The 21581-nt window shown below is 35.8% G+C and overlaps 1 protein-coding gene across 9 annotated transcripts in view; it reads left to right on the top strand.

Annotated features, from left to right (window-relative positions):
- Nucleotides 1-21581, top strand: part of Ccdc88a (coiled-coil domain containing 88A) — a 157076-nt gene that overhangs the window by 108149 nt on the left and 27346 nt on the right. For 7 of the 9 annotated variants that reach the window (XR_009057257.1, XM_057772009.1, XM_057772011.1 and 4 more), the window contains exons 17-22: nucleotides 4839-4980; nucleotides 11591-11755; nucleotides 14633-14794; nucleotides 16185-16462; nucleotides 16676-16819; nucleotides 20098-20284. Coding sequence is in view for 8 of the 9 variants with exons in the window: in XM_057772009.1 (XP_057627992.1) it covers nucleotides 4839-4980; nucleotides 11591-11755; nucleotides 14633-14794; nucleotides 16185-16462; nucleotides 16676-16819; nucleotides 20098-20284 (1078 nt within the window). In the remaining variant the exon portion in view is untranslated. The remainder of the gene's footprint in view (nucleotides 1-4838; nucleotides 4981-11590; nucleotides 11756-14632; nucleotides 14795-16184; nucleotides 16463-16675; nucleotides 16820-20097; nucleotides 20285-21581) is intronic. The other 2 variants (XM_057772008.1, XM_057772004.1) reach the window with 1 other exon arrangement.

Below are 21581 nucleotides of genomic sequence, written 5' to 3'. Positions count from 1 at the left end.
TAAATCAGTTTCTTTTAACTAGTAAGCTTTTATGTTACAAATAAAATAGAGGCACACAGGTACAAATACTTTTAATCTTTAATCTTCTCCATCTTGGAATTTATGCCTCTCAGCGTGAGGTGATGTTCCTAATCCCTTTGTTACACTTGTCTTTCTAATTAATGTCACTGCCACTAAAGTTTGGTTTCTTATCATTAAAGCATGTATAGGTTACTAGTGGGATCAAATATGTAAATACATAACAAAGTAAGTCATTGCTACAGTTGTGAACAGATGCTTTTGTCTCTTTATCCTGTTTTCTTAAATATAGTTGTTTCTTGGAATTTATATTTTCTGAAATTTTATCTGCTCACCTGAGATTTTTATTTTTCTCTACGTGCTGTATAACTGTCTAAAACGATTCAACTATCAGAATTAAACACAGCCAAAATCAGGCCCAGTAAATGTATTAAAAACTGCTTTAGAATCAATCCAGTAACAAAATGAATGAGATTTGTTCTAAGTATTCATGAAACTTAAAATCTTTTGGGGCAGAAAATATAAAAATTAACTATAGATGCGGAAAAGAGGCTATGCCAGACTTGGTTAACTCTCTGATGGAGACCTTATCCTTTCTGAGGAGTGGATGGGGTGGGTAGATGGAAGGTGTGGGGGCGGGAGGAGGAACTGTAGTCAGCATGTAAATTGAAAAAACTTTTAAATAAAAAATTTTAATCAAAGAAAAAATAGCTATGTGGCTAAGAGTACTGCTATATTTACAGAGGACCAAGTTCATTTCTCAGCACCCATGTTATATGACCCTTTTGGCCTTTATAAGCACCTGTACATTTGGCATATATACATTCATGCACATAAATAAAGTGTTAACTGTAGTAACAGGCAGGATGGTGTAGTGGAATATTCGCATTGTTACCCCGAGACTGCCAATAAACTTTACCTTGAATCAGAGAAGAGGTGGTGAAGCCACCAGTGACATCCTCTCTGTCTCCTTCCTTGATCCAAAAAGACCCATGAGTCTTTCTGAGCCCCTCCCTACTACTTCCTTTGTCTCTATCCGTATCCTGGGTCCTCCAAAACCTCTATGACTAATTCTAGTCAGCTAGTTCCTAAATCTGCCCTCTGAATCAAGGTAAACTTTATTTCTGGTCCGTATGTCAGTGCAAACAAATATCCTGCAACATTTTCCCCTTTTGTCTAAATAAAAAAGAAAGGTTTTAACTGTAAAACTACACACAATAAGAGTGATTTCCAGGTATTGCCTAAATAAAAAGGAAAGGTTTTAACTTTGACAAAATAAAACTGTATACAATAAGAGCAATTATCAATTAAGAATTACATTTGCAATGTCCAGTCAATTTTTATTTGGCAAATTCAGAGAAAAGACTCAATCTGTCCTATCATGGTGACTCCAAAGTTTCGTACCTAATTTACTTTTTATCATAACTTGTATTATCAACCTAGAAAAATCTTTAGACCTTAAAACATTTTCTCAGATAACCAACTTAAGCTTTTATGTCTCTCAGTCTTATACTTTACATCTCTTTTGTGAGTTTCTTTTCTTAATTTAGTAACATGGAAAACTGTAACTATAGCTTCAACCCCATCAGCAACCCAAGAAAGATATATTATGTGAATAAACAGGAAGTGCAAAGCAAGCAACTTCTAAAATTATAGAAATGACAGAGACATCTGACTGCCTAGACCGTCACCCAAGGTTTTTCTGCAATGTTGGGACATCCATCTTTGGCCTACAGGCCTAGAATATTTGACAGATTTTTTTGTGAAGCAGGAATTTTAAAAGCCTGTCCTACCTTGTCTTGGCAAAGTTTAGCAGTCAACTTCCTTGGTTTTGTGCTTGTCCAGTTTGGACAGCATACTGTCAGCAGTCATGGCAAGGGCAGTTTCTTGCCCAGTGGCTAACTTTGCCACAATGAAAGTAAACTCCATGTGGAGGTTCTTTGATGTCCATCATCCTTTTTGAAGTAAATTATTGCTGCCATTAGATGTGTCTTGCTTTCATGAAAAGCCTATTATTAAAGCATATTAAATTCCATAGTCTGTATATCTCTGAAATGTTTGGAGACCATCTATCTGTTTGACCTGGAAAATGTACCTGTTATGACTACAACTTTGATTGTTATAGATGATGAACTACTAACCTGCATTTCTTTATTATGATAGTTTTTGATAGTAGCTTTCAATGACTAGAACTTTACATTTTTAAATGAACTATATAGGTAGAATACCTTAAACAACAGAGAAAACATATACAGTGTGTTCTAACAAAAACAACCTTAAATTTGTGTCAATATACAAAAATCCATACCAATATAAAATATTTGAGATTAATAGTTGCTTTTTATTTTAAAAGTAGATTCAATAATATACACTTTTACACTGTTGTTCCTGTATCCCCCTTTTTCTTTTCAGAATGAAATTCCTGAATCTAATCTCCTTTGCTTAGTTTCCTTCCTGACTATGAACAATAACAGCTTGTAGCCAAACCTCTCAAACAATACTAAACATCCATAATCTACTGAACAAACCAAAAACCACTCACTACCTCTTGGGAATGTGGGTGTCATGTTCTTAAAATTAATTCCTGTTGTCTGAAGGCAACGGCATCTTTAGGGAACCCTGAGGAAATTAAGATAATGGTCAAGTCCTGGGAGAACTAGTTGTTGTCCAGTCTCAGTGTGATGGGAAAGGGCAGAGCTAATCCGAAGTCCTGACTGGAGTAGTCTGTGAGGCTGGACCATCTTAATTAACCACTTTGAAGTTGTCCTGAGCAATTTATAGTCCAAAGCTGGTCTTTGGGTCGTTTTTGTCAGCTTATCCAAGTGGATTCATCATTGTGGGACCCTACCATCTTAGAGACCTCAAAGGTCACTGTCAGGAATGGTCACAATTCCCTGCAGAAAACTTAAAATATTTTAAATGTCATATGCAGCAGATCTCTGAGAAGTTAAAGGACCATAATCTGTTAAAGTATATCCATGGTACACAAACTTTGCTACTCACCTGCTTCAGAATCAAGCCTGAAGGTACAAGAAGCGAGATGAAGCTTATTTCTAGAATTAATTAGTACTCTATATGACCATTAATATCACAACAGAACGTTTATATATAGATATATAATAATCTTATAAATTATACCTTTAAAAAGTTTTAAAAAGTCAAAACCAAAGGATTCTGAGATTAAAAACAACAGAATAGTCCCTTAATTTTAGTTTTCTTCTGTCCCATACCAGGTGGCTCTTCTTACATGAGACAGACTTTGGATTCTCCAAAGCCAGCCTTAATTTTTAAGGGAGTTGGTACTATAGAAATAACATTTGCATTATATGTCTGTAGAGTACATTAGAAACAAACATTTGGGAAGGTTTATGAAATTCTATCATGTTGGAAATGTACTTTACTGTTAGGCCAGTTTACTTTTCTTCTTGGGATATTTTTCGCTTGATTATTTGTCCTTCGGATGTTTCATTTGTCCAGTGGTTTTGTCTTTAGATTCCTTTGTAGAGGGTTTTGTGTAGCTCATACTGGATTTTAACTAGTGATGTTGCTGATAATGACCTCAAACCCTGCTCCTGATGTTTTTACTCTCAGGTGTTGAGATTACAAGTATGCACCACCACACCCAGCTCTATCTTTGGGAGCTTTAGGTATAAAAATTGCATTAACTGAAACCTTTATTTTTACTGTATACTCTGCAATTGCTGTGTAAGTGTGAAGTCCTGAGTTTGTATCCTTAGTACCCATGTAGAAATCTGGGTATAAGTATGTGTGCCTGCAACCATGGGTGGGGTCAGAGATTAAGGATTGTGTAATAGGAGGACGAGGAAGACCTTGGGATGTGATGACCATCCTGCTTGACTGAAAAACTCTAGATTCAGTGAGAGACCCTGTCGGTACTAAGACAGCGACAGAAAATGATAACCCCTCTGCTCATCGCACATAAATGTGTACACATATGCATACATTACATATGCATAATTTTAAAAACTACTTAATAACTGATTTATGAATTCTAACATATTGTAAAGTAACTAGAATATTGATATTTGTCTGACTCTTACCACTATGTGCCATGACTATAGCATTGTCTTTCTTACTGTAACTGTTTAAAGAAACAGCCAGTATTGACGTGTTTAGTTTTGCTTCTTGTTTGGTCTTACTATGCAGCCCTGACTGGCCTAGAACTCTCTTTGAAGGCTAGGCATGCCTGTGCCTTCCAAATTTTGGAATAAAAGGTGTGTGTCAACATGCCCAACTTACGTTGAGTTCTAAGTCTTAACTGCTCATATTGGCTATTATATAAAAATGCATGCATAATATCACAGACATAAATGTGATATAATAGATACATCAACTTTTTTTTTATTTTAGTCTTATAAAACTAAAAGAAACATTTGAGGATTTAGCTATTCAGTTTCCCTTTTTGAGCATTAATAGTTCTTTTGGTAGTCTTGACAGTAATTAAAGTTCTTTTTAGTAACTAAAGTTTGATCTGTGACTACCACTAAGGGGAGGATAATTTACATCAAACATGAAGGCTTATAGATCTCTCTTTTTTTTTTTTTTTTTTTTTTTGGTTTTTCGAGACAGGGTTTCTCTGTAGCTTTGGAGCCTGTCCTGGAACTAGCTCTGTAGACCAGGCTGGCCTCAAACTCCCAGAGATCCGCCTGCCTCTGCCTCCCGAGTGCTGGGATTAAAGGCGTGCGCCACCACCGCCCGGCCCTATAGATCTCATTTAATACATCAGCGTTGTAGTCATATATTGTCTCTAAAAATGTTTTGACATCTAGTGACAAACTATTACTCTTGTACTTGGATAGTAGGTACAAACTTTTGGAATCAAAATTAGAATCCACTCTTAAGAAGTCCCTTGAAATAAAAGAAGAAAAAATTGCTGCTTTGGAAGCTCGGTTGGAAGAGTCTACAAATTACAATCAACAGTTGCGCCAAGAACTTAAAACAGTAAGTTTTTTCTTCAAAATAACTTTCTAAGTGCTTGAACAGAAAAACATAAAAAATAAAAACTCAGCTGTATCTCATTCTGTTTCATATATTTGGGAGTATACTTAAACATATCTTTATTTGTTTGGAGGTGCTACAATTTACTCAGTGTTTTCAAGTATGTAGTAGTCCCTCTTAGAGGTGCATCCTGATTATAAGAGTTGCTGCCTGTAGAGAAATCCAGTAATTCTTCCTTCTATTAGGTAATTAGTTTTCCTATTCCAGATAGTCTACCAATCATGGGTCTCCCCCATAAGCGTTATTGTCTAATAATCAAATATTCTAGTTTTATTATGCTTCTAGAGCAGCTGTTCTCAACCCGTGTGTTACAACCCCTTTGGACGCTACATATCATTTTTTTTTTTTTTTTTTTTTGGTTTTTCGAGACAGGGTTTCTCTGTGGCTTTGGAGCCTGTCCTGGAACTAGCTCTGTAGACCAGGTTGGTCTCGAACTCACAGAGATCCGCCTGCCTCTGCCTCCCAAGTGCTGGGATTAAAGGCGTGCGCCACCATCGCCCAGCTCATATCATATTTTTATATTATAATTTGTAACAGCTGAATTACAGTTATGAAGTAGCAATAAAATAACTTTATTGTTGGGGTCATCACAACATTAAGAACTGCATTAAAGTATTGATGCATTATGAAGGTCAAGAGCCACTGTTCTAGAGGAACAGTTAACCAAATTACGGTTTCTTTGGCAGAAAGGGAAGACTTTTTGTTCACCGTATACCCACAGTGTCTTTTCTGGTGTTTGTTGCTGATTTTGCCATCATGGAACCTACTACACTGGTTCAGCATTCTGCTTTGTTAGCATAAATAATTATTAATCAGCTTTAGGTCCTGAATTTTGTATTCTATTAAACAATATTAGTAGGTCACAAATAATGATAACTTCATGAAGCTACTCAGCAAGAAAATAAGTAGGTTTGTACATGAGTTAGTTTTTGTGTTTTAAGTCTAAATATCAGAGATACCAAATTCCATCTTTATCTTTAACTTCGGCCATTTTTCATAATGGCTATAAACTGACTTACTCCTGTATACATGAATTCAAATGGAATTGTACCTTCCTAAGCTTTTAATACTATACATGAAGAGTTGTATTACTTGAAAATAGACCCTGAAATTTAGACATAAACAATGTAAACTAAGGTATAGAAATATAGAAGGGAATTTTAAAAATCCAAAGAAAAGCAGAACAAAACAGAGAACAAAGTACAGATTGGACAAATAGAAAATAAACAATGAAAGGGAAGTTTTTAACCAAATCATACTATATTTACTGTAAAAAGGTCTAAACATTTCTGTTCTAAAGCAGAGATGATTATACTCAGTGGAAAAGTAAAACCTAATGAAATGCCACCTACAAGAAATTTTGATGAAAAATAATATACCATTGTAACACTAATCAAAAGAAAGCTATTATGTATAAAGATTAGTTTTATAGTAATGATTTATCTCATCTAAAAATTATAAAATGATCATTTTAGCTTCGTGACACAGCAAGATTAAATGTTCTCATGTCTAACAACAGCTTCATACTATGGCGATACTGATAGAACTACATGGAGATGACCTGTCAGCAACTATGGTTAAAGGATTTGATACCAATCTTGCATATAAAAGGAACTTTATTAAATAAATAAGGGTGTTTATAGATAACCTACACCGAATAGCATCCTTAATGATAAAAGACTATTACTTTAAGGGGAAAAAGCAAAGCTGTTCCTCTCGGTATTTCTATTAAACATTGTGTTGTTGGTCTTAATGTTTTAGGATAAGGAAAAGAAATGCTGATTTTTTTTTGTAAGATTTTGTTTTTGTGTATATTTGTGTGGGTGTATGTGTAGGTACCTGTGGAGGCCAGAAGAGGATGTTAGATTCCCTGAAGCTGTACTTAAAGTTGGCTGTGAACTACCTGATATGGCTGGAGCCAAACTTGTATGCTTTGGAAGAGCAATAAGCTCTCTTAACCACTAAATCATTTCTTTAGCCCCAGAAATACAAATTTGAAAGGATGAAATATAGATAATTTTTTTGACTTCTGACATGATTATTTTGGCAAGAAATTCTAAAGAATTTATAGAAAATTATATGAAGTGTGTTTCATCAAGTGTCATAGGTTAAAGACTAGTATATAAAACTCTTAACCATATTTGTATATATTAGCAATTAGTAATTAGAGAATAAAATTTAAAATAAAAATACCATTTATAGTACCATAAAATACCATGAAGTACTTTAAAGAACTCTGCATTAATAAAAGATAAAGAATACCTTAGTAAATGGAAGGGAGCCCCACATCATAAAATGTTCTATGTAATTAATAGGACATATCTTAGGCTTGGATATAGCTCAGTGGTTCAGCACTTGTGAAGCTTGCACAAAGTCTAGATTCATTCCACAGTACCAGAAAAAGTAAATAAGCAGATTACATATGAATCTGTTAACTCAGCATAACACTGAACATACCTTAAATTAGATCAGTAGATAGATTAATTAGCTAATTAACTAAATTTTGGGTAGAATATAGCCATTTTTTTAAAAGATTTATTTATTATGTATACAGTGTTCCGGGGTGTGAGCCGTCATGTGGTTCCTGGAAATTGAACTCAGGACCTCCTGGAGAACAGTCAGTGCTCTTAACCTCTGAGCCATCCCTCCAGCCTGAATATAGCCATTTTTAAAATATTAATTTTGCTAATCCATGAACAAGGGAGAACTTTTCCATCTGCTAGAATCCTTATCTCTTCTGTGTTTTAAAGGTTTCTTTGTAAAGCCTCCTAGATATTCTGTCTTTTTTTTTAGTTTTTGTAAATGGGGATGCTTACCTAATTCCTGTGTCAGCATGTTCACTCTCAGCATATAGAAGAACTACTGGTTTCTGGATGATAATTTTGTACATGGCTATTTTAATAAAAATATTTATCAATCAGATCTAAGTGTTTTTGATGGAACCCCTAAGGTCTTTTCCATATAGGATCATGTTGTCAAAAAGTATGGATAGTTTGACTTCTTTTCTGTTTGCTCTTTTTTTATTCCTTTGTCTTGCCTTACTGGTATAGCTAAGACTTCAAGTCTAAATGAATAACAGTGGAGAAGATAGACATTCTTGCTTCCTTCCATATTTTAAAGGAAACAGTTTCAGTTTTGCCCTGGTTAGTATAATGTTGACTATAGGTGTGTTGAATATAACATTTATTATGTTCAGGTATGTGCATATATATATTATATTTATTTATATATATTTCTTCAGGGGTTTTTCATGAAGAGACATTAAACTTTATGAGCAATTATTTCTGCACTGTTGAGGGGATGCAATTTGTGTCCCAGAGGCTATTTAGGTGCTGCATTACTTGATTTATTTATTTGATGTGTATATGCCAGACTGTTCATACATCCCTGGATGAAACCAGCTTGATCATGCTATCTAATTTTTTTAAATTATTTGTATGTATGTGTGTGTCTGTGTATGTCTATGTGTCTCTAGTATGATGCTTTAAGTTACAGGCACCTATGGAGACCAGAAGAGAGGATGTTGAAACCTTTGGAACTGGAGTTAGAAGCATTTAGTTTTCAGAAACCCAACATGGGTGATGGGAAATTAACTCAGATCCTGTGAAAGAGCAGCAAGCTACTCTCAAGCAAGCCATCTCTCCAGCTCCTTGTCTAATGTTCTTCAAGTGAGAGCAGTTGAGGAATACAAGCAAACATCTATACCCATATACACAAAAAAATTAATTGAAAACTGGAATTAACATAGTGACCCTGAGCTGATAATTGAATAAAGAAAGTTTGGCATACCCATATAGTAAAAAACAATGCAACAGTACAAAAGGGGAAAAATTATTGATTCATTTAATAAATTCATTAGTAAAGCTTTAAAATATGCTCAGAAAAATATACATTAAGATTACATATTTTGTAATTACATTTATATGAAGTTTTAGAGCATGCAAACCTAAATTTGGTGGGAAAAAGCAAAGCAATATTGTTTTGTGAGTAGTAATGCTTCCAGAGTGATTGGAATCCTCTTCTCATATTGTTAAGTTCCATGGTATATATTGCTCTAAGAAATAGACCACGTATCTCTTACAATCAGTACATTAGAAACTATATATGGATTATACCTCAGTGCTGAAAGGTTACATTTTCTTTGATAATCACTGAAAATTCGATTTTACAATTTAATTTATAATACTATTTTTAATTGCTTTAAGCTTTAATGAACTTTAAATTTTAAAGTGACTCTACATTGCTTTGTTGTAGACTATTCTGACTCGAACATTATTTCCTATGTGAATATAAGGATTTTGACGAATGATATATAAGCTAAAAGAACACGTGAACAGACTATAACTCAGAAACCTTGAATTATGTTTCTAGCTCTCCTATTTTTGGTTGTCATTTTCCCCTCTTGTTATCAAATACAATTGAATTCTTCTTTCAAAACAAAAACAGTACATACCTGACATAACATTTTTCTTGTTATATCAGCTCTCCTTAATATTGCATATGACCACAGCCTTTGTAAGCCTAGGAAAAAGACTGTATGAGAAAATAGGAGTATCCAAGATCACTGACCAAACTTTACATTCCATTCCATCTTGGCTTTTTTTCTTATCATTTTCTAACTCACTAGTAATGCTAGTTTACTGCTAAATTAAAGACTTCCTTTGCCGGGCGGTGGTGGCGCACGCCTTTAATCCCAGCACTCGGGAGGCAGAGACAGGCGGATCTCTGTGAGTTCGAGACCAGCCTGGTCTACAAGAGCTAGTTCCAGGACAGGCTCCAAAACCACAGAGAAACCCTGTCTCAAAAAAAAAAAAAAAAAAAAAAAGACTTCCTTAAGTTTTGTACAGCATGAACTATTTTAGTCATTTCTACCCTTAATATAAACTATGGTGATAATTTTTAATGTACTGTAAATATCTAAAATAAACTAGTAAGTCAAGATAAGTATAATAGTAAATCTGAATTAAAGAGGGACTAAGGAGATAGCTCAGCAGTTCAGAGTATACACTGTTCTTCCAGAGGATCTGAGTTTGATTCCCAGCACCCACAATAAGTGGACCACAGCCACCTGTAACTTCAACTTCAGGGGATCTGAAGCCTCTGGCCTTTGAGGGTTCCTATACTCAAATGCACAGGTGGACACACATACACACACATTTAAAAATAACATATTTGGGGGCTAAGGAGATGGCTCAGCAATAAAGAGCACTGACTGATCTTCCAAAGATTCTGGGTTCAATTCCCAGTATCCACATAGCAACTCACAACTGTTCCATAGCTCCAGTTCCAGAGGGTCTTCTTCTGCCCTTGGCAGAAACTACATGCACATGGTGTACATACCTTCATGAAGCAAGCATTCACACACAGAATTTGTTTTTAATCTTAAAAATAAATTTTAAAAATATCTAATTACAGAGAGGTGTTGAATTTGGCAATATTGATCATTAAAGTGATCAGGATTTTTCATGTTAGTAGTGGTTCAAGCCTATGTATTACTCAGTGTTTTCTGGGGTTATTGCAATCTAAGTCAATTTGAGGCCTAGTGTGGTGGCTGACATCTGTAGATTTAGGACTTGTGGTAGAAAATAGGATCAGGAGTTCAAGACCAGCCTGGGGCTACATAAGACCTGTCTCAAAACAACAAACAAAACAGTCAACTCAAAACTAAAAGCTTCCTTCTGAAGATATATCCTTGAATTAGTTATTACAAGATAAATTACATGATGATGTATATGGATCAAAAGCTAAATGAATAAGTTACTTTATTAATATAATTAGCCTATATTAATTAAGTCTAGGTAATATATTATCCTTAGGAAATTAGATTCCCAGAGATACTCCCCTAACTAATTTAGGAATCTTTTAAAGTCAGTGTTAACAAGTAGCAAATATTTATTTGCTTTTCACATAGCGATCTCTAAATTGGTTAGCAGTTGCTGTAAAAGTAATTTTTAATATTAAGTAGCATATCAGTGTTTGGTTAATCTGTTATTGAGGGCCATTTTCTTCATTGTGTTGTTTATTAGCTTTTATTTTTTTTATCCTGGATTGTCCTTTCCTAGTAAGCATGAATTGTACATATGAATGTTGTTTGGTGTAATGTTTGATGTGTGCATGTAACCCAAGAATGTGTTGACATTAGCACTCCTTAGGAAGGCTGCTGAGGCCCATTCTCATTACCAGTAGGAGCAGAGTGTATTACAGGAGCACTCAGAGGAACCAAGTGTCTTTTCATTCTTCTAGAATAATGTACATTACAGTAGTTTTATGACATAGGGTCTCCTTTTACGGTTGGGGGGGGAGAGTTCTGGAACTGCCCAAACTTTGGTTCTCTGGAAGAGCAAGAAATGCTCTTAACCACTGAACTGCTTCTCCAGCCCCCAAACTTGCATTTCAAAAAGCTTTTGATCATAGTAATGGTAATCACACATATATCATATTTTTAGATAAAGTATCTGTAATATTCACCAAACCAATACAGACCCAAAGTAATTGAGAAATATAAAAGTACTGATTTTTTTTCTTCCCATTAAAATATTTTAAATAATTTTAGGTGAAAAAAAATTATGAAGCTCTCAAGCAGAGACAAGATGAGGAAACGATGGTGCAGAGCTCCCTGCCTGTCTCTGGGGAAGATAACAAGTGGGAGCGAGAAAGTCAAGAAACGACCAGAGAGCTCCTGAAAGTTAAAGACAGGTTAATTGAAGTAGAAAGAAATGTAAGTATTTAAAAACTCTTAGTAGGGACAAAATTCTTCTGAAATAATGAATTGTTGGATATATTTATCTCTCATAAATTTATTTTGTACTTTCTTGTCTAGTTTATCATATAAAAAGTATGCTTTGCTCCTTACCCTCTTGTAAGTCACTCCCAAGTGTAATCAATGTTCCATCCATCATGTTGCAAAACCAATATCATGTAGACAGTGCTATCAATTTCTGCCAGGTAAAGTGTGACCCGTAGGATTATGTGCAGTAGCCTCTGTGTGCCTTTCAGGCTGACTTAGTTGTTTTCTCCCAGGGAACTCCTTCAGCAGTACAAAATCAACACTGATTTTTTTACAGTGGAGTCTGGTGGCTGGTGTCTTGTACTCCACCCACCTTTGAAGTCCCAGTGAAGAGCAGGAGGCTTTTCTTTAATAATTACAACTACTGTCTCAGAATCTAGCTTGCCTATAACTTTATGCCCTCTCCTGTTAGTCAATTTTGTATCTTTTTGCTTTGTTTTTTTTTTTGTTGTTTTGTTTTTTTTTTTTTCTTTTTTTCTTTCTGGTTGGCTGTAGAAGGAATAAAAACAGCAAACAGTAACTATAAGCATTACAGCTCGGGTGGAAATGTATCCACTCCGGGAGTCAAAGAATACCACAAAGTCACACCACACAACAAACCTCACACAAGAAATTGGGAGGGAAACAAACAGGAGAGTGGCCGTCTCTGCTCAGAATAGAAACAGCAGAGAACTGAACAGAATGAGGCCTTATACAGAGTTTCTTGGGAAGGGGGTGGAGCTTTCCAGGGTGGAGATTGGGGGATTTCATGTCCAGAGATTGGGTTTTTTACTCTGTAGGGTGGGAGCAGGGTCCAGAAGTTAGGATATTCTGTGGGTGAAACCTAGAAGTTAGAGGTCCTCAGGTGAGGGGCCTGGCCACTTGAGGGGCTTACAGTTACCATTACATGGTATGAATGCTATCCTGTTTTTGATATTTCCTCCACCAAAACAATTCATCCATGACTTGGAGGAATAAAACCATTTGTTTGCCAAAATGTAATGTGAATGGCCTCTATCTCAGTTCTCTTAGAGTTTCCCACTGTCTGTTTCTCTGTTCTCCAGAATCACACTAGATTGGCCCTTGCTTATTAGTGTAGTGCTTTTCTAGCCCAAAATTTTAAACTCTTCCCTATTGCTCCTGGATTCTACTTACAAAGGCCTGAGGAGTATGTGGCCAGGTTATCACAACAGGCCCACTTTGTAACAGTACTCTCCAGTAGTTACAAAGATACCTGTGAGAAGCAACTTGAAGGGTCACAGTTCAAGGGTGGAGTCCATCAAGGCAGGGAAATCACGGCAGCAGGAGCCTGAGGCCCTGCTCATACTGCATCTGCAATCAGGAAGCAGAGATACTATTACTCAGCTCACCTTTGTATCCATGTTCAGTCCTGTACTCCAGTCCCTGTGATGGTGCTGCGTCCGTTAACCCCATTCCCTCATAGGCATTGTTGACATTCATTTTTAACCATCACATCATACATGACTGACTTGGCTACATGGTGAGTTCAAGACCAGCCTGGACTATATGATACTCACAGCAAAACAGTGTGAGTGTGTGTGTGTGTGTGTGTTTGAACAAGACAGTATTCCATGTTTTTTTATCCATGATTTTTTTCATCCTTTCAACAGATGAGTTAAAAAGAGAACAGTATAATTACCTACCTCAGCTTCTGCGGGTGTTTGCATATTGCTGTTTCTGTTGTTGTTTGAGACAGGTTCTCCATACTTCGCTCAGACTGATCTGAAACTCACAGTCTTGTTCACCTTTCTCCCAGTTGCTGATGTTTCAGGCTATTATTAGAGCCACATCCACCTTGATTTCTCAGTTTGATTTTATGGGGTCAAAGCACAACCTCTGTTTTGTACAGTGAAATGTTGTTTATATAATATAAAAGTGAATATAAAAGTGAAGTGTTCTTTAGAAGTCTTCTATTAAAGATACAACAGCTATTGTGATTCTTTGGATCATTTTTCTGTCTAGTCAGTACTACATAGCCTAATTAGTTTTTTTATATTAAAGTTTTATTTATGTTATATGGTAGATTCTTTGGGTATGCTTTTTCGTACAAGTTTAGATTTTATGGAATGTAATTTATAAGTAATTTTTTTTTTTTTTTTTTTTTTTGGTTTTTTGAGACAGGGTTTCTCTGTGGTTTTGGAGCCTGTCCTGGAACTAGCTCTGTAGACCAGGCTGGTCTCGAACTCCCAGAGATCCGCCTGCCTCTGCCTCCCAAGTGCTGGGATTAAAGGCGTGCGCCACCACCGCCCGGCAGTAATTTATCTTAAATGTATAGTATCTATGCCTAATATTTTAATGTCTGTGACCAATATAGTAATTCACTTGTTGAAAGAAGAAATATGGTCATATGTACTGAAAAAATTGAAAATGATAAAAATTTTTGGATATACTTCAGAAGTCTTTAGAGATGAAATATAGTTTTAGTGAGAGTTTCATATTATGAATAAAGGAAGACAAAACATAATGCCAGTTAGGTCTATTATGAGCTGCATTTTTTTTTTTACCCAGGATCACCACTTACCCATGATACAGTCTAGTCACGTATTCTACCACTAACCTATACCTTCAGCACTGAAAGAAAATACTTTAGGACATCAAAAAGCAGAAAGAACACAGGCACAATAGTATTTTAGGGTTGTAGCAGTATTGTGTCATTATGGATTAAATATTTACAACTTGTGATTGAAGAGAACGGTTTTTCTTTTTTTAAGATTGTTCAAGCTCATTTTTTAAAATACTGTTACCTATTAAAGAAAAATGTCCCATGTTTATTTTTAATAAGTGTGGTAATCTTTTTCTTGTTTTAAGAATGCTACACTGCAAGCAGAGAAGCAAGCGCTGAAAACTCAACTGAAGCAGCTTGAAACACAGAACAATAATTTGCAGGCCCAGATTCTTGCCCTTCAGAGGCAGACTGTGTCATTACAGGAGCAGAATACCACTCTTCAAACACAGAATGCCAAACTTCAGGTTGTACTAAACACTTAAATTATGCAATATTATAGAAAGGGAACCTAGACATAGAAACATTGTTCCTTAGTGAATTTAAGAATTGAAAATAGATGGAAATATTTTTGTTTGCATCTTTAATGTGAATGTTTTTTATTTTATTATTTTTTTTATTTTTTTTTATTTATTTATTTTTTTTTGGTTTTTCGAGACAGGGTTTCTCTGTGGCTTTGGAGCCTGTCCTGGAACTAGCTCTTGTAGACCAGGCTGGTCTCGAACTCACAGAGATCCACCTGCCTCTGCCTCCCAAGTGCTGGGATTAAAGGCGTGCGCCACCACCGCCCGGCCTTGTGAATGTTTTTTAAATGTCAACGTTTATATAAATTACTAAATTCATCCACAGTGTAAGTGAAAATGATCTTACTTATATTTAGTTTAGAATCTTTATATCCTTTCAACAAGGTGATTCTAATTAGTTGGTACAAACCCCTTATTTCAGAGTATGATTGCAACATAGTATTCTTTATTTCATTCTTAAAACATTCTTAGTTTAGTTATTGAAATGCATACAGCATAGCAATTTTGTCTTTAGATTTTTTTGTCTAAAGGATATATTTGATGTAACCAAAAGGATCCATCTTCAATTTAACAATGCCAGTGCCAGTTCACACAGAACAATCCAGGAGGGAGGAAAAGAAACTGGTTCCTTCTTTAAATCAAAACGATCTCTCAGTGGTGAAGTAAACGCTAGTTTAGACTTCTCAGAGACTTTCCAAAAACAGTTTTCAGCTCCAAAATTAAACAGGTAGCCTTAATTCTTTGAGAGGCTACAATCCAAATTACTCAAAATAGGAATGTCTGCAGTGATTTAATTAGATAGAACTTATTTAAGTTAACACTGTAACTTTTTGTTAAAAAGAGTAACAAGTGGGTTGAGGAAATAGCTAAGTCAGGCAGTAAAGCACTCCCAAGCCAGGAGGACCTGAGTTCAGTCAGGTCACAGAAAAGCCAGTCATGGTAGTAAATGCTTACGATTCCAGCACTGAGGAGGCTCAGACAAGTGATCCCTGTAGCTCACTTACTAGCCAGCCTTGCCTAACAGTAAGTTCTGGGCTAGGAAGAGATTCTGCCCTTTAAAAAAAAAAATAAGACTAGCAAGGTATCTCAGCAGACAGAGCTCAGGCCCTGCGTCTGCACAGGAGACACGTGGAGGTCACTCTACAAGCTGTCCTCTCACTATCACGTGCATGCCACCACATACATAAACTTCTTTTGTTCTCACGACTGCGTGCTCTCTTAGTCATTTGCTCTCCCAGAGATCTGTCTGTCTCTTCCTTCTAAATGCTGGGATTAAAGGCATGTACCACCATGCCTTTTCCTTATACTGTTAATAATATACACATTCTTACAGGTTGAAAATTCCACCCTTAATTCACAAAGTACTTCACTTATGAACCAGAATGCACAGCTTCTCATCCAACAGTCTTCCTTAGAAAATGAAAACGAATCTATAATCAAAGAACGAGAAGACTTGAAATCTCTTTATGATTCTCTGATAAAAGATCACGAAAAGCTGGAACTTCTTCATGAGCGACAGGCTTCAGATTATGAGTCTCTCATCTCTAAACATGGAACCTTAAAGTCTGCCCACAAGAATCTTGAGGTGGAACATAAAGACCTTGAAGACCGGTAACATATTTTATTGTGTTAATTTAAAACAAATTTTCTCTGGGTAGTATAATAAATTTTATACATTAGACCCATCTAAGATAATTTTTGAAGGGAATTTATATAAATTTGTATGTCTTTTATGTGATGCTTGTTAAATTTATCATTTCCTTTTCTAAAATATTTTCTTTGTTAGAACTGTTTAATGCTAAATACCTAACTTTCCCTCCTCAGTTACAATCAGTTATTAAAACAGAAAGGACAATTGGAAGATTTGGAAAAAATGATCAAAATGGAACAAGAAAAAATGCTGCTTGAAAGCAAAAACCATGAGATGGTAGCTGCAGAGTACAAGAAACTTTGTGGTGAAAATGATAGGTAATAATACTATGCATTTTATTTTCTATGTCTTCTCTCTAGAGAGAAAGTGTATGTGTGTGTGTGTACGTGTGTGTGTGTACGTGTGTGTGTGTGTGTGTTTATAATAGCACCCACAATTTTGACTTACCATGGAATTTTTATCATTTCAGCGGTGTACCTGTTTGTATGAATGTTTGTGTGTGTGCTGGTGCACATGTATACAACTCAACTTTATAATTATCTTGTGCTTTTCCTTTCTTTTTAAAATGCCCTGACTCACTAGAACCATCTTCACCTTGATACTCTGAAATTCTGAATTTAGTTTTCTATAGATTTACAGCTAAATATTCTGTTGTGAAGATATTGGACTTAAGTAATCACAGTGCAAAGTTAAAATAGACTGTAATTTATAGAGGATGCTGTATGGATAGTACAAGCACTTAAGACCGTATTGTGACAAGTTATATAATAGAAAGGTGGGGTTATTTTATTATATATCAAACTTCGGAGAAGTATAAAGGTCTCATCTTGTAGCTAACTATTGCTTGTATTTTAAGAAGTAGCTGGAATCATGGACTTTAGTTGGGCTTTCCAAGCATCAAATTGTACATTTCTGTGGCATCTCCAGAAGAACAACTTGGCTAAAATGAAAAAGAAATCTTATATGATGAGTTTGACCAAAATAATGTCCCAGGCTTAGAATGAAGTAAAGTATTTTCTGTGTCTCAGGTCTGTTCTTTCCCAGCATTTATTTATTAATGTCTGTATTCTGTGAAAATAAAAGGCTTTATTAAGTAAAACATGAAAGAGCTATCACAGACACACACACATATACACTGATAATTCTAAATATCCTGTTTAATCACAGATAATGCCACAGAAAGTTTCTTTCTTAGACTTTGTTGTGTTGTCCTCTGCTGTTTACTGGATTTCATTTAGCACTGTTGTTTTAAAGGAAGATATAAAAAATTCAGAACTGCCGGGCGGTGGTGGCGCTCGCCTTTCATCCCAGCACTTAGGAGGCAGAGGCAGGCGGATCTCTGTGAGTTCGAGACAAGCCTGGTCTACAGAGCTAGTTCCAGGACAGGCTCCAAAGCCACAGAGAAACCCTGTCTCGAAAAACCAAAAAAAAAAAAAAAAAAAAAAAAAAAAAAAAAAAAATTCAGAACTACTTTAACACTTGTTTTTAGGAGGTTTTTTTGTTTTGGTGTGTGTGTCATTATATATGTGTTTACATGTTTGTGTGGGAGCATGGAAGAGGTTGGCATCAAATATCTTTAACTGCACTTCACCATGTTTTCCATTTTCATGTGTATGTGTGTGGTGTGCATGCTGTGTATACATATTTGCATGAGCGGGACACATGGGAGTACGTGTGGAAGTACAAGGTCGATGGTGAAAATTATTCTTTAATACTCTTTCTCTTAATTCATTTTTGCTAAGATCTCTCACATCAAACTCAGAGCTCACAAATGTGGCTAGTCTCACTAGTATGTTTGCCTTGGGGCAATTTCGCAGACCAAAATTACACTGGGCCACCAGGGCCACTTCACACTTAGGTTTGCTCTGGGGATTACAACAGGTCCTCAGGCTTGCATTGCAAGCCATTTAGCCACTCAGCCATCTTCTTAGCCCATCTTCTTTATTTATTTATTTTAAACTTTAAAATCTTATTTTCTGTGTATTAATGTTTTGCTCACATGCATGTCTGTGCACTATGTGCATGCCTAGTACCCTTGGAAGTCAGAAGAGGATGTTAGATCACCTGAAAATGGGGCGGTAGGCCTCTTTAAGCAGCTATGTGGGTACTGAGAATCAAACCAGGAACAACATAGGAAGAGCAAGGACTATTAACTGCTGAGCTGTCCTTCCAGAATGCCACCTTTTTTTTTTTTTGAGAGAGAAGTTCTTTAACTGAACCTAGAGCTCTTCGATTGCCTCTCTTTAATGACAGCCATCTAACTCATTTTAGAATTTGTGATAAATTAGAAGACTTCCTACACTGTCTCTCTCTGCTACCTATTCCCTCTGAAGTATCAGTGGAAAATTTTTATTGTCATAAGTATTGATATATACCAGGTAGCTATATGGGTGGTAATGCTTTTGTTCATGGATTTCACCTATTTATAATACATTTACCAGATGTATAAAGAGTTTGCCATTTTATCATCATTTCATGATTTTTTAACAAATATTTCATAGCTTAGATTTTTGTAAGCTGACTTGAATTCTTTGATGAATGAATAGGTATTAGGTATTCTGGACAAAGACCACCTAGGCAAGATTGTGATTTGTTCACTGTGCCCCTTTTGTGGATTTCTGATCTTAATAATACAAGATAAATTTTGCATGTTACTAAAAAATTTAAATCTCACGGTAGTAATGCCGCTGTCAATGTAGTAAGTTAGATCAGGCCAAATTAGTAAGACCAGAGCAAAGCAACTCCTGGGTGACCCTTGGGAGGGCAGGGGAGGAATCACATGGCAAATACAGCTGGTAGGCCTGATACAGCCTGTAGGCGTGGTATTGAGCAGCCCCAGGGAGGAGCTGAACTTTCGATGGACTTTCTGAGGGGCAGGGTTTGAAATGGGTGGAGTGAGACCAGGGTGTGGAATCGGGCCCCAACATGGAGATCTCCAACATTCCAGCCTTTGGGGGTATATATGGACAGAGGTAGGGCTTCCACCTTAACAGTTACAACTATTTCTCTGGACCAAATCCAGCTGTCTACCTGTGCCATACATAGAGCCCCGAACCTAAAAAAGTTAAATGTTTTTGAAGAGTTAGTGGAATGGGGGAAAATAGAATGCTACAGGGAATGTGTATGGCCTGCTATGTCCTCGTTAAAAAGTTATCAGTCTCTGTCCTTAGAGGTCAGTAATACCTTGTTTTGAAGGTAGATTATGAGAAGGAAAAGAAATAGCTATAGCTTGATTTTTACAAAGTGGTAAGTGGGGATTACATAAAAATTATTTGCCACAATTGCAGAAAGCTACATATCTTTAATTTGTTTGCTGCCTGTATTTCTCACTTTTCAACCAGCATATTGGTTTAGTATTTAATACTGGATTGATTTGCTTAACCTGATCTTTGTTCATGTTTAATTTAGAGTCTGAAATTTCTGTGAAATCATAACCAGATTGGTCATTTTTTTCATAAAATCTAATTTTTGAAGAAAAACTGATTACTGATCAATTAGTAACTAGCAAAATAATTTTTATATTTTCTAAACATGTCTGAATGATTTTAACAGCATGTTCATATTGTGAAAAGTATTGAAATATTTCTAATTATAGGTTAAATCATACATATAGTCAACTTTTAAAAGAGACTGAAATTTTACAAACTGACCATAAAAATGTGAAAAGTCTTCTAAATAATTCTAAATTGGAACAAACAAGATTAGAAGCTGAATTTTCAAAGCTAAAGGAGCAATATCAGCAGCTGGATATCACATCTACCAAGCTAAATAACCAGTGTGAGGTGAGCACCAACAGACTTACACATTGTTTCTCCTTTTAGGTATCAAGTCGTGCCTAAAAAGTAATGAGTCGTATTGCAATGATGGTCTTGGTATACACAAGTAATTAAGAAAAACTATTTATTTCATACCTTTTATTAATTATATAAACTTAAAATGTCAATGCTTTGAAATGTGTCACATTGTGCGCTTGTTTATTAAAAAATGTTTTTGTGGTGGGTGTGGTGGTGCGTGCCTGTAATCACAGCACTCAGGAGGCAAAGGCAGGTGCATCTTAGTGAGTTCGGGGCTAGCCTGGTCTACAAAGTGAGTTCCATGATAGCTGGAGCTGCTACACAGAGAACCCTGTCTTGAAAAACAAAAAAAGAAAGAGAAAAAGAAAAATTATTTTGTACATGTAGCATGAAATCATAAACCAATAGGATGAAAAATTAGTTTGCAATCATGTACACTTTAATACCCAACATGGCTCAGAAAATTCAAAGCATTCATTCTGCCTGTGATTTGATTATAAAAATATTTATATAGTTAGGATTCTATTAGAATGGTAGAGTGAGAAACATGGTACTAAATCAAGTCCTTAATAAAAAGCACAACAATTGGATAAAGCTGGGGTGGGAGAGTCCTATTTTAGGACTCCAGAACTCAAAGAGTGGCCTACAGAAAATCAAGGTACACATCTGTTTAGTAGCATGCAGTACTTGTACCTGTGGCTTCTCTGCTCTGCTCTTCTCTTCCCCTTCCCTGGTTCATGCTGACTTGATTTGGATCAAAGTCATTGCAGTAGGGTAGAAAAAGAAAGGAGAAGTTCAGGTTTTATTTTAGCTTTTTATTATTTTATGTATATGAGAATTTTGCCTTATGTGTGTATAGTGCCTGCAAAGGCCAGGAGACTAAAATTTCCAGGAATTAGAATTATAGATAGTTGTGAGCTACCAACTAGGAGCTGGGACTCAAACCTGGACCCTCTAGAAGAGCAGCCAGTACTTGTCACCGTGGAGCCATCTCTCTAGCTTCATTTTTCTACAAATAATACATAATATTATTTAGCAAACATTTAAATAAACCATGCATTGTACAAAGTTGATAGTTGCCTCATGGAGGTGGTGGTTTACATGTACTTATAATAATCACTCTTCCTGGTCTTCGGTACCACCTGAGAAGTTTCAAATGTTGACTTTCTTTTTCCCTTTGAGCAGGGGTGGGTAGTGGTTACAAGAGATTGTTTACTGTTCTGAGAGTGCACAGAATATACTACAAATCAGTAGCATTTCTGCTAGGAATACTGACTTGATTTGG

The sequence above is a fragment of the Chionomys nivalis genome, chromosome 6, assembly GCF_950005125.1.
Source record: "Chionomys nivalis chromosome 6, mChiNiv1.1, whole genome shotgun sequence".
Taxonomy (NCBI): domain Eukaryota; kingdom Metazoa; phylum Chordata; class Mammalia; order Rodentia; family Cricetidae; genus Chionomys; species Chionomys nivalis.
Note: the sequence above shows the minus strand (reverse complement) of the source record. Positions and strands in the feature narration are given on the sequence as shown.